The sequence below is a fragment of the Pipistrellus hanaki genome (genome assembly GCF_964339955.1).
Source record: "Pipistrellus hanaki genome assembly, chromosome: 3".
Classification (NCBI taxonomy): Eukaryota; Metazoa; Chordata; class Mammalia; order Chiroptera; family Vespertilionidae; genus Pipistrellus; species Pipistrellus hanaki.
Genome location: NC_140505.1, coordinates 24,783,283 through 24,797,292, shown reverse-complemented (window position 1 = coordinate 24,797,292; position 14,010 = coordinate 24,783,283). Strand labels below are relative to the sequence as shown.

Here is a 14,010-nt window from a genome sequence, read left to right as displayed (position 1 = left end):
CTCCACCCTTCTCCGAAGAATAGATTTGAAGAGGAGGCACACAAGAACAACCTAAGGCCTCACAACTACATTTCCCAGAGATCCCTGCGTGATTCTGAGTAGCCTCCAGGGAGGGACTGTTTGGAAAGCCCGGAGGGCACTTCCTGTATTGACCTCAAGTGAGAGGAGTGAAGTCAGTCTTGTTCCTGGTGTGGGTCCTAGTTGAACACGGTAAGTGAATGGTAAGTGAATCTTTTTAGCTTTGAAATCGGGGCTTAATCCTATCTAAAATGGGAGTGCAGGAGGCTAGATACTACAGTGCGCTTGAATTCCAAGTCCAGAGGTGGTTCAGAAAGTAAGTGACACCTTATGAATCCTTATGCTGTAAGGACTGTACATGTGAAGATAATGAACCCTTGATTCAAACTGTCTGTGCCCACAGCAGCAGTGCCCGCAGCAGCATCTGCTGAGCTTTTTTCTGGTAACCTTCTCTTTCCCTGCCCTCATTTTAGTTTCTCACAAAACAGCTGACCCCACCTTCTCTCACTCAAAAATAATAACACCTTCCTGTCTAAGGTATCCTGCACAGAGACTTATTTCGTTGGCCCTTCATAGGTTTTAAAAGTTCAGAGCTAACTTTAAAGAACACACAGATATCACCTGCACATCTGAGTTTGTCTGAGTTTCTGCTTTTCCTCAGGAGTTAGAAAAATAAAAAAACCAAAAGCCCTCTGGAAGCTCCCCTGTTACAGCTCATCTCCACGCATGGGACTCCCTGGGCCACCTCACAGGCTGTCAGAACATCAAGCAGAGTTGAAGGAGGGTCTGTGGGTGAGGCTTGCCCATCAACCTTTTTCCCATCCGGAAAATTACTGGGCCTGCCACTTGCCCCTGGGATTTAACGAGGTTGTAGTGTCCCTTAGAGTAGGTCTCAGAGCCAAAATAAAAGGAAAGAGAAGGGAAGAAAGGGAAGGAAAAGGAGGGAAGCGGGGAGGGAAACAGAGAGGAAAAGAAAATAACAGCTCAGGAAAGAGAAGTCACTCAGAAACACTCCTTAAAATTCTTCTAATCAACTCAGCAATTCTATCCCTTGGTATAAACACAAAATAATTGAAAACACATACTGTGCTGAAAAATGTACTTGAACACATTCACAGCAGCAGTATTCACAATAGTCAAAGGTGGCATCTGAGAATAGTATTTGGAGATCAGACATTCCTCTTGATGTAGTAACATATTGCTGTGGAGTATTCTGATGCCAGCCTGCTGGTTTCTCCCTTAAAAAGTGTCTGCTTTTCTATCAAATACCCAAGTAGTTTTCTTTAACTTTGATTTTCAATAATTTAATCAGAATATATCCCAGTGTTGAACACTGAATCAAACTTTTTCAGAATTTTGCTGTTTTTCAGATTTAATTTTTGCTTTAGTTTAGGAAAACATTTTGTTATTTTTATATACAGTTTCTAATTGTGCATTTTGAGTCTTCTTCAGAAGCACCAATTTGTTTTTCTCTTGGCTTTTTTCAAATTGTTTAATGACTTTATCTTCCCATTGACAGTTACTATGAGTACCAAGTTTTTCTTCTACATATGTCATTTGATATCACAGTATTACAATAGTAGTAGTAAACAAAAGACTTATGATTGTAGATAGTTATATCGACTGTATTTACATATTTAAAATACATTCATTATAATTAGGCTAATCAAAGACATCCAAGTGCAAAAGTAATCCTATGTGTTTTTGTTTTCCTTGCCGTAGGGGATCATGGACCTCGAAGCATATTTTGAAAGAATTGGTTATAAGAACTCTAGGGACAAATTGGACCTGGAAACATTAGCTGACATTCTTCAGCACCAGGTCCAGACCATTCCCTTTGAGAACCTTAACATCCATTGTGGGGATCCCATGGAATTGGGCTTGGAGGCCGTTTTTGATCAAATTGTGAGGAAGAACTGGGGTGGGTGGTGTCTCCAGGTCAATCACCTTCTGTACTGGGCTCTCACCACAATGGGTTTTGAGACCACAATGCTGGGAGGCTATGTTCACACTCCAGTTGACAAATACAGCAGTGCTATGATTCACCTGCTGCTGATGGTGACCGTGGGTGGCAGGAACTACATAGTTGATGCTGGGTTTGGACGCTCTTACCAGATATGGCAGCCTCTGGAGTTAATTTCTGGGAAGGATCAGCCTCAGGTGCCTTGCATCTTCCGCTTGACAGAAGAGGGAGGAACCTGGTACCTGGACCAAATCAGAAGAGAGCAGTACATTCCAAACCAAGAATTCCTTAATTCTGAGCTCCTGGAAAAGAAAAAGTACAGAAAGATCTACTCCTTTACGCTTGAACCTCGAACAATTGAAGATTTTGAGTCTGTTAATGAATATCTTCAGACGTCTCCAGCATCTGTGTTTACAAACAAGTCATTCTGCTCCTTGCAAACCTCAAACGGAGTTCAGTGTTTAGTGGGCTTCACCCTCACCTCTAGAAAATTCAGTTATAAGGACAATATGGATCTGGTGGAGTTAAGACACTGAATGAAGAAGAAATAGAAGAAGAGTTGAAAAATGTATTTAATATTTCCTTGGAGAGAAAGCTTGTGCCCAAACATGGCGATAGATTTTTTACCATTTAGAGTAAGGAGTAGAAATGGTCTTTAGCATCATTTCAGATACTGAAACTTCTTACCATAAAAAAATTCCAATAATTATAAAAGTAGAGAGAATAAAATAAGAAACCCCTGTTTATCACCAATTTTACCAACTATCAACTGGCTGCCTCTCTCTCAAATTTCCTCAGTGATCCCAGATGATATTAAAGAAAATCAGACATCGAATCATTTTCATTCTTAAAAATGTTAGCACATGTAGTTAGAAAATATTTAAAAGAAACCGAACCACATGTCTTCACAAAATTAACAATAATAAAGGTTATTTATTATAAAAGGTTTTGTTGGGAGCAAACAGTGATTTCTGCTAGAAAAGCATCTATGCTGGTTGAATGTTAAATTCATAAAAAATGTTTACCCATGGTTCAGTAAATAGAAAATTGAGGAAATCGTTTTTATTAAATCCAAACAGGGTCTATCCCAATCTTTAAAACCCCACATATATAATTTAGGATTAGAATTCAACAAAGAAGAATGAGGCATGATATTGCTTTCTAATAGTTCTCAAGATAAGGCTTAAACCAACACTTGGTAATGTGTGATTAAGCACGCAGAGAGTGACACAGCTAATAATTTCTTACATGGTGCTTTTTGCAACCACAGCTTTTTATGTAGCATTTCCTTAATATAGACACACTGATATTTAGAAATGTTCAAATTCCTGAATTAAGTCATTTTGTCTAAAAGTAAAAATGATTGTGAATTTTAAAATACTTTTCTGTAGCCGAAACCGGTTTGGCTCAGTGGTAGAGCGTCGGTCTGCGCGGACTGAAAGGTCCCAGGTTGGATTCCGGTCAAGGGCATGTACCTTGGTTGTGGGCACATCCCCAGTGAGGGGTGTGCAAGAGGCAGCTGATAGATGCTTCTCTCTCATTGATGTTTCTAACTCTCTGTCCCTCTATCTTCCTCTCTGTAATAAAATCAATAAAATAAAATAAAAATACTTTTCTGTAAAAACTTGGTGTCTTCCATTCAAGTACTAACCAGGCCCGACCCTGCTTAGCTTCCGAGATCAGGTGCATTCAGGTGGTAGCAAGTTTTCCGGATAATTCCATGGTGTTGTCGGAAGTGAAATCTGCAGATGTTTTAGGGTAGAGAGGCAGAAAGACAATGAGAGAATGAGCTGAAAGATCTAGTGCTAATCTCACAGCTGCCATTTATGTGGGATCCAGGATTTTTCTTTGCTATACAGGACATTGGGACAACTGGTGAGATCACTATGGTCTATATATTCCATAATAGGATGTATCAATATTAATTTCCTAATTTTGTTTTTAGGAACTACACACTAAAGAATTTAGGAATAAAGTGGTACAATGTTTGCAACTTACTCTAAATAGGACAGGAAAAAAGAGAGGGGAAATAATGAAGCAAATAGGATAAAAATTAGCAGTTGGGAAATCTGAATAAAGAGCATAAGAAAAAAAAACTTGATGTCTACAAGTACATTAAACATTGTTGGCTAATACAATGTCAGTCACGAAGTGGTTGTTTGGCAGAGTTAGGAGACCATGGGCTAGGACTTCCTCGCATCCACTTTCTTATCTCCCAGTTATTTTCTTTTACTTCCTCCCACACTTTGTTGTGAGAGTGTATAGACCTGAGTTCAGATCCTGTAGACATTGAATGAATTACTTCATGAATCTGTGGCTCTGATCCCTCGGAGGTAAAATGGGGTTAATACTGACACAATTAAGTGCCAGACAAGAGTCAGCTCTCAGTAAATATTTGTTATGTGATTGAATGGAGAATGTCAGGAATGTTTTTGGTGGAAGTTCTTCCATCTTGCTTTATTTCCGTAGCTTGAATCCGGTCTTGAATCTGCCTGCTTCTTCTTCGATTAAATGTGAATATGGTATCAGATGGCCCCAATCTGACTGTGGCTTTGTGCTTCAGAGTTGGAATCTTTCTTATCTATAACTCACATTTTATGTTTGTGAATTCCAGAATCAGGGCTATAATTTCAACTGCAGACTCATCCTAATAGTATTCTCCCTTTTCAACTTGTGATTATAATGATGGTAATGAAAAAAAAAATGGAATAAACATTGCTAAGAGAGGCTCTTACAATAGAGTCAGGAGGCTATGAAGGAAGTGGGGCCCCTGCAGCCTGTGCACAGCTTGCACCTCAGTTTTCTGAGCTGCTGTTACGTTGCTAACTCAGCTCCAGGCTGAGCCATAAACACCCTAGACCAGTGGTCTGCAAACTCATTAGTCAACAGAGCCAAATATCAACAGTACAATGATTGAAATTTCTTTTGAGAGCCAAATTTTTTAAACTTAAACTATATAGGTAGGTACATTGTTATTAACTTAATTAGGGTCCTCCTAAGCTGGCCTTTGGTAAAAACTCAATGGGCCAAAGAGCCTCATGTGGCTCACAAGCCGCAGTTTGCCAACTACTGCCCTAGAGCAATTGCTAAATGGACACAAATGAATTTGACTTCCTCCTTGTAGTTTTGCTTTCCTCATTTACCTATTGGAACTAATCAATCCCTGGTAACCTAGTCAGCAATCCCTCATTTGCATGAAAACAATTACAGGTTTTGAGTTTTGCCTTTATAAACCAGGCTGAGTTGCTCCCTGAATTTGCATCTCTTGGACTGGAATCCTTTTGCTCAACTGATTGCCTTTTGTCCTTTTTTGCAGCCTGAACCTCTTCTGTAGTTAAGAATAAGTTTAAGAGAAAAGCAGTGGCTAGAATGGAAAAAATGTTAGTTAAAAGAATAAGTTACTTTGGATGATGGGTACTTCATGTACTGATGTAACAAATACGAGGAAGAGCCAAAACTGGTTTGGCTCAGTGGATAGAGCGTCGGCTTGCGGACTGAAGGGTACCGGGTTCGATTCCAGTCAAGGGCACGTACATTGATTGCAGGCACATCCCCGGTAGGGGGTGTGCAGGAGCAGCTGGCCGATGTTTCTCTCTCATCGATGTTTCTAGCTCTCTATCCCTCTCCCTTCCTCTCTGTAAAAAAAAAAAAAAAAAATCAATAAAATATATTTAAAAATTATCTTTAAAAAAATAAAATAAAAATCAATGCAAAAATGTCTTTGGGTGAAGATTAACAAAACAGGGAAAAAATAAAAAAAAGGCCACACAAATACCACCAGGCAGGCATCAGCTGCAGCCTGCCCACCCCCACCAGTAGGTCCCAGCAGCAGTGGCCCAGGAGAAACCAGGGCAACCTCTGTCACAGGAGAACCAAGAGCTCAGGTCCCTGACCACACATTACCCTGTTGTTCTTTTTTTTTTTTTTTTTTTTTTTTTAAATATATTTTATTGATTTTTTACAGAGAGGAAGGGAGAGGGATAGAGAGTTAGAAACATCTATGAGAGAGAAACATCGATCAGCTGCCTCCTGCACACCCCTCACTAAGGATGTGCCCGCAACCAGGGTGCATGCCCTTGACCGGAATCGAACCCAGGACCCTTCAGTCCACAGGCAGACGCTCTATCCACTGAGCCAAACTGGTTTCGGCCCTGTTGTTCTTATATCGCCCTCCTTCTCCAACAAGCCCAGTGGGCAGGGGCTTCTCATTCACTTGTTTTGTCTACACCACTAAACTATGCATTCCTATAGGAAAAAAAAATCCAAGTGCTTAATAAATGTAGCCTAGTGGGCAAATAGTTTGGGTAATAAGACAAACAAAACCTTAATTGTGTGTTAATTCTTCTTTGTGGTTTAGTACATGAGCCAACTCCCAACTTCTGGAATCAGTCATTCTAGTGCCTCTGTAAAGTCTCCATAAGGCACAAATACCTGTTGTTTCATCTTCCCGTCACCTTAGCCAAACTATTCTACATGGTCTTTCCCTCACAAAGAGACCAATGACAGCTCACTGTGGCATTTATCTTTAAGGCAGTGGTTCTCAATCTAGTCTAACTTTACTCCAAATAGGACATTTGGCGGTATGCGGAGACGGTTGGTGAGATCTGGAGACACCTTTAGTTCTCACAATTGGGGGAAGAGGTGCTACTGGTGTCCAGGAGGTAAAGGCCAGGAATGCTGTTAACATCCAACAATGCACAGGCCAGCCCCCACTAAGGATTACTAGTGCCAAAATGTCAATACAGTCATGTTCCACGTAATAATGGAGACATGTTCTGAGAAAAGTTTATTAGGCGATTCTGTCATTGTGCAAACATAATAGAGTGCACTTCATAAACCTAGATGGTAGAGTCAACTATACACCTAGGCTATATGGTATAGCCTATTGCTCTTAGGCTACAAGCCTGTACAGCATGTTACTAAAGGCACAACGCCAGATTAAATCAAGCACGAGAGAAAATGGTACAATCAAGAGATGCAGTGAACTCAAGATGTATGAGGCTGCTGCAGGTGTAACGCATTCTGTTTTACAGCAAACTTTTTTTTTAAATTCTTAGAAACAATAGGCTCTAAAATAACCTTAAAAGTGTAGTAAATCCATAAAACAGTAACATCATTGTTTAATATCAATAGCAAGTGTTACGTGCTATACTTTTACACGATTGACCACAGTAGGTGTGTTTAAACCAGCATCAGCACAAACATGTGAGTGATGCAACAACATAATGTCTCTTGCTGACAAGCTTCATTATAATTTTACTAGAGGCCCAGTACACAAATCTGTACACAGATGGGGTCCCACCGGCCGACCCTGATCAGCCTGATTGGCAGGGCAGGTGGGGGGATGGGGAGGGAAGGCCACAGGCGGTTTGCTGGCCGGCCCCACCCCAGATTGTGTTTGGAGGGGCCAATCAAGGGCAGGGCTGGCAGGGAGGAGGGGCTGCAGGTGGTTGGCCGGCTGGCCCCGCCCCCTGGTCAAATTTCCGGTCAAACTCCCAGTTAAGGGGACAATTTGTATATTAGCCTTTTATTATATAGGATGGGACCACTGTACATACCATCCATTGTTGACTGAAATGCTATGTGCACATGACCATAGTGCCAAGGTTGAGCAACCTGCTGAAAAGGGGATCATGTGTTAAGTAAATGGTAGATCTTTAGGCATCAGATAATGAAGTGAGGGTGAGGGTAAGGTCTTTTAAACTCTACATCTTTCTACTTCTCAAATGTTGCTGCTCAGATGACCATAGCCACGTACCTGACCATAGCTACTTGGCTAAGCGAGAAGACAGAAATGCTGTCTTGATACATGCCTTGATTTTTATTTAATTATTTTTTTTTTTTTCTTGTGAGAAAGTAGATTTTTGGAGAGGGCCCATCTAATGCTATATAAAATTCAAATTCCTGGCACTGGTTGGGTTTTCCTTATACATACTGTACATGCATGAAGAAAGGTTGTTTATGATTTCTAAAAATATCTGAGCCATATAATTACTACTTTTAATGTTATCATGTAAAAATATTATCTGACTTTGTATGGTTATTTGGTACAAATTTAGGTGTATAGAGTTCTAGTAATTACTCAGATATTATTATTATTTTTAAAATCGTTCTGTATAACTTCAGGGCAAATACTTCAGTCACAGAGCTGAGTCAAGTTGATGTGATGATGGAAAATCAGTATTTGTCTTATTAAATTAGCACTATTTTATAAGATAATAAGATGACTTGTCCATAACTAGAATTCTACCATTAATGGGGAAAATAGGTTTACAATTGTTTGTATGGAAAAGAATACAATAATTAATAAATAATACAAGAATAAACTCCATGTTTCACATACCCCACCTGTAAACATACTTTTGTCCTACCCTGTATGACCTCTGATTACAGGAAAGGATTTAATGGCACAAAACAAATGCGAACATTTTTATTCTTTTCATCTGATTTCCACATTCCAGTACTATTTTAACTTAGTTTTCTTTCTTTCCCTATGACATGTTCTTCTTCCAATACAGGGAAAGAGTTTTATAAATGTGACTCATCCTGAGAGATTGATTTAGTTTGATCATGTAAGAGCATTCTTTTTTTTGTTGTTGTTTGAATTAAGGCTAGACAAGGTGACAGAGATCTCCAGTGATTTAAAATAAACATATTTTAGATAGAGAGAAAGGGAGAGGAATAGAGAGATAGAAACATCATGATGAGAGAGAAACTGAAACATTGTCTGCCTTCTGTACAACCCCTACTGGGGATTGAGCCTGCAACCTGGGCATGTGCCCTGACTAGGAATCTAACCCAGCTACCTCTTTGTTCCTGGGTCAACGCTCAATCACTGAGCCACATGGGCTGGGCTCCAGAGATTTTTATATAACCACATTTCTTCTATGCATTACATCACTTAAATCAATCAGTAGTCACCTTTCACCCCTTAATACTCCTTGACATTTTCCCTTCAGAAAGTAATTACTCTAGAATTTTTTTTTTAAGGAAAAGATGAAGGAAAGAAGGAAGGCATTAGACATAAGCCAATATTGTTTTAATTTGAAAGCCCCTTCAGAAATTTCTCAGAGCACAGCAAATGCCAGGATAATAGGCTGTGATTCCAATCAAAGACAATGATGTCCCTCCTCACAGCACACCACAGGCAACCAGAACATAGCATCCTGTAAGGACCATTTCAGCTGTCCTGAGCAGTTTCCCAATGTATTTCATTATTTGCTCCTGATAGTGGTGGATAGGTTCAAATAATTTATAGACAACTATTTTCTTGGATGATTTAACAATTCATTTTTTGACACTCGATTTTTAAAATACCATACAGTTTTCATGAGGGACTAATCATGATAGTGGAAAGGGAGGTCCAGAAAGGCTAGATAAATTTCATACTTCCCTGGTTTCCTTTCTCCATTTATTCTTGATCCACTGTTAGGTAGGAGATTAGACAAGAGTGGGTGGAATGGGGCCTGCTCTGGGGTCTTGACAGGAGTTGGACCAGCATTGCCTTCAGATTGCCTCTCTGTGGGAGGCCCAGACCACCTGTGGGCAGGTTCAGAATCAGCCAGTTCTTGGCACAAGCTCAGAGGAAAACCACATGACCTCAATGTGACCTTACTAAGGTCCTGGACTAATTATAATAAAATTTGCATTGTGGTTTTGACACTCCCCCCTCCCCCCATGGGTTTTTCTGTATTCATGATGGGTAAGGTCATGTGCAGAATAAATATAGTTATATAACCCTTTTCTGTCAATCATCACTGAATGCAAATGGAAGTCTTTACCTAGAAAATCTCTCATTTAAATCATATAACCCAGGGGTTGGGGGTGACTATCTCTAGCAACTGCCCTGCTCCTCACTTGGAGTGTATCTTCAATAAATCCCACTTTGCTTTACTTTCTTTTTCATTGAACTTAAAATCTTTTCTGCATCGACAAGAAGAATTGAGGTCTCAGCCAGCAACCCCATTCGGTAACACCACTACATCGTTTTAGGGTCAGGCCATAGAATACTGACATGACGTGATTGACATTACAAAGAATTAATCCTTGTTCTGTAGTTGGGAGGCAGGCGGTAAGGATCTAATTTTTAAAAGATATATATTTTATTAATTTTTTACAGAGAGGAAGGGAGAGGGACAGAGATTTAGAAAACATCGATGAGAGAGAAACATCAATCAGCTGCTTCCTACACACCCCCTCCTGGGGATGTGCCCACAACCATGGTACATGCCCTTGACTGGAATCGAACCTGGGACCCTTGAGTCCAAAGGCTGATGCTCTATCCACTGAGCCAAACCAGTTAGGGCGAGGGTCTAATTTTTTGAGGAAGGGTACATTATGAATCACTTTATTATGTTAAGGTGATTGTATGTCCCATGTGATCTGGTTAAGACGAAGTCCATCGGCATTTTAGGCAAGGCAGTTTAGACAAGAAAAAAAGTCACAGCACCCACGGGTAATTGATGGCCCTTGGCTCCTTCCCTGAGATCTCACAGGCCTCAAAATTCTTTACCTCAAAATTCTTTACTCACTTTCTGGTTGTTTGCTTATTTTAGCCAATTTATGATCCCGAGCATCCATTTTTCTAACAAATCCTAAGCAATGGGAAAGCAAATGATTTTCAAGTTTTATGTTTTCATCTTCATAGTCTAAAAACGGGCCTGAATGGAAAAGCGTTTTGGTCCAATAAGTGTCTCTCCCACCAAGGAGCCGTGTCAGAAACACAGAGCTCTCGAGGATTGGCCTATATTCGTCTCGGTCCAAGCCTCAGGTAGAGACGGTGCCATCACAATGGAGATTATGCAAAGGCTGCACGCTCTGGTAACTTGCTTTATGAAATGAGATATATTTCCAGGAACAGGAAAGCACTGGGGATATGTAGCTATTGTTTAAATCTGAGAGAAAAAGACGCCCACTTTCTAAAAGGAGAGAGCCGTGAACAAACCTGTGTCTTTAAAGGCAAGTGTGACTCAGCAGAACGAGACATCTCAGCCCCGAGCGGGAGAAAAGGGCTTTTCCCTTTGGGTCAGAGACATTTATAAAAAAGAATTCAAAGCTTCAACCCTCTGGTGGTGCTTTGTGACTCGGAATTGAATGTATGAATCTGACAAATTGGTTTTTACAGATGCCTTGATTTGAAAACCAAATCTACTCCTTGGCCCATGACCTCACAGAGGCCACACATCTTGCTGAAATGCGTGAAGTGACTTCCACTGTATTTGTTTATCCAGGTGACAGAGGACACAGAAGGGGGCTGGCTCCCAGGGGAGTCCGTCACAAAGCAGAATGCTCATCAGTCAGGGTGGACCTGCACTGCTCTGCTGCTCTGCACTCAACCTTCCTTGCTGAACCCGCTGAACCCGCACCTCCTATTGTCTCCTAACCAAACAAGAACAAGAACAAACAGGAACGTGGGAGCAAGACTTGGTAAAAACTGTGCAGTGGAGTCAAAGCCAGAACTGGAAGCCAGAACTCAGCGTCTGGATTGATTGGCAGTATAAGCCTAAAGCTACTCCACCCATCCATCCATGCCCCACCTTCTCATGAGGCAGATGAGTCAAGTGGATAAGTGACCAGGCTCCGAAGGCAGACACATCTGTCTGTGTCCTCCCTGAGCCTCAGTTTCTCTATCTGTGAAACAAGGATAAAAATATTACCTCCTTGTATTAGTCACAATTCCCCTGGGAAACAGAATCAACAGGGTGTGTGTGTGTGTGTTTAAAGAGAGAGCGAAAATGAGTGAGAGAGAGAGAGAGAGAGAGAGAGAGAGAGAGAGAGAGAGAGAGAGAGAGAGAGACAGACTTATAAGGAACCAGCTCATATGATTGTGGAGGCCAGCAAGTCCAGAACTACAGCATGGACAGGAAACACACGAGAGCTGATGCTCTGGTTTGAGTCTGAAAGTATGGGCCCTAGACCTGGGAAGAGCAGGGAAAAGTGAATGTCAAGGGCAATGGTAAGATATGTACACAGATAATAATTTAATTTAAAAAAGGGGGGGGGGCAGTCTCCTGGAGAATTCCTGTCTGCTCAGGGGAAGCTGGTCCTTTCTTTTTTCTATGCAGGCTAAGTAGTCCCACCCACTTTATGTCGAACAATCTGCTTTCTGCAAAGACCACCAATTTAAATCTTAATCTCACCTAAAACAAAATTACTGAAACATCCAGAAGAATGTTTGACCAAACATTGGGGCAGCCACGTTGACATTCACAATTACCCATCGCACTCATGTAATCCTCACCAAAGCCCTATGAAATGAGGGTTGTTTGAGAAGCACATCTCCCGAACTCATAAATCAGTCATTTCATTCCTTCATATACCAGGGACAAAGTCAGGAGTCACCACAGCTCTCATGCTTGCCGTACATTCTGAATGCGTCCCTTCTCCTCCACATACACTCATTCACTGCTTCTTGGTAAGAGGGCTAAACACATCCAACCAAGTGACCTGAGAGTATGTGGTATTTCACTGCCTGACAGTGCTAGCATAATGTCACTTCTGAGCTGCAGGAAATTATAAAAGTGGGTACTAAATCCCTGCCCCCCAAATCTTTCTACTTTAATGATATTCTCCCATCCATGCCCTCCTGTGGAAGATCCCTCCTGTTTCCAGAATGAGGAGAAGAGAGGCGAGGGCAAGGTGCAGTGGAGAGAAGGGATGACAGGAGGGCAAGAACTTGTACACAAAATGAATATATAAACAAGATAATGCCAATAAAACAGGTAGAAGAGACTATCAGCTTTCCCTGGCTTAATCCTAAAACCCCAAACCAGGAGTCTGGGCCCTGGGCAACAATCCTAGCCATCTGTTTTGAACAGCCAGGCAAAGTGACTCCCTTGTAATTGTTGAAAGAACAGGTATTCAGACATGAGAAGAAGAGCCAGCAATGACTGTGGTCGCCGTGGAAACCACAGAGAGCCAGTCTCCTCCTCGCCCCCACAGCCGGCTCCAGCCCCTGAGTGTGGGGTGAGCACGTGGTTCTTCAGGTGGTTCTGAGGCCTGGGGACTGTGGGGCTGCTCTCCAAGGCGATCAAGGCCGCCACCGTGCAGTCCTCATATATTCCTTCCCCCGTGTGGGGCCACTCGTGGAAAACATTACCATCTGTGACCACTCCTCCATATTCCTTTTCATCTGAGGAAGAATCTCTAGGGTTTTTTGTTTTTTTTTGGTTTTTTTTGTGTGTGTGTGTGTGTGTTTTAATTTTATTGATTATGGCATCACATAATTGTCCTCATCCCCCCATTCCCATCCCAAACCCCTCCCTACATATGTCCCCACCCCCCTGTTGTCCATGGCTACTGGCTAGGCCCATATGCATGCACACAAGTCCTTTGGTTGATCTCTTCACCTTACCCCTATCCTCCCCTACTTTCCCTCTGAGAATCTCTAGTTTTAGTAAGATATTTTTATAATCCAGTTTGAACATATGGCTTTCATTGACTCAATTCTAGAAAGAACCTCAAAGGTCTGAGTCCAATGCCCTGCCTAGCGTGGCAGACCCCCCTGTAAATTCCCAGCAGATCATCACTGAACACATCCTGCCGATGCCCTCCAGACTCCATCTGCCAGTCGCCTCAAATGAAAAACTACGAGGGACTCAAGGGCGTAATCAAAACCCTCCCTTTGTGTAAGTGACGCAATAGTGACTGAGGACTCTAGATTGTCTATGATTGAAAAGATTCGTGAGAAAAACTTGTTGAAACTTTCATAGCTTGACTTAACTCTGCATTAGGATAATCTGTTCATTATTTAAGGAAATTAAATTCTAGATCTCTATAGATGCATCTGAATTATGGAAACAATGAGAAGCTAAATGCTTCTTTGTACTGGGCTGACTGGGCATTAAGTGATAGGGATGTAAACACTGTTTCCTCTCGTCACCACAGGAGCTTTTTTGACGAAGTGACAGAACATCAGATGGAAACTGTCTCTAAGCCGGGATTTGGGAGACACGGAAGCCACAGGAAGCACACTACAACCGCATTCTTCACTCAGCCGAGACGCAGCCTCTCACGAAGGAGATTTGTTC

At 41.5% G+C, this 14,010-nt stretch overlaps 1 protein-coding gene across 1 annotated transcript; it reads left to right on the top strand.

Annotated features, from left to right (window-relative positions):
• Positions 1 to 134: 134 nt before the first annotated feature.
• Positions 135 to 3,562, top strand: LOC311620465 (arylamine N-acetyltransferase 1-like). Its single transcript, XM_084879923.1, has 2 exons — positions 135 to 210; positions 1,741 to 3,562. The coding sequence occupies exon 2, from the start codon at positions 1,747 to 1,749 to the stop codon at positions 2,515 to 2,517; it is 771 nt and encodes a 256-aa protein (XP_084736049.1). The 5' UTR covers positions 135 to 210; positions 1,741 to 1,746; the 3' UTR covers positions 2,518 to 3,562.
• Positions 3,563 to 14,010: the final 10,448 nt, after the last annotated feature.

Coding starts and splice junctions, on each gene's coding strand:
- LOC311620465 (XM_084879923.1), top strand. CDS start 1,747: ATGGACCTCGAAGCATATTTTGAAAGAATTGGTTATAAGAACTCTAGG.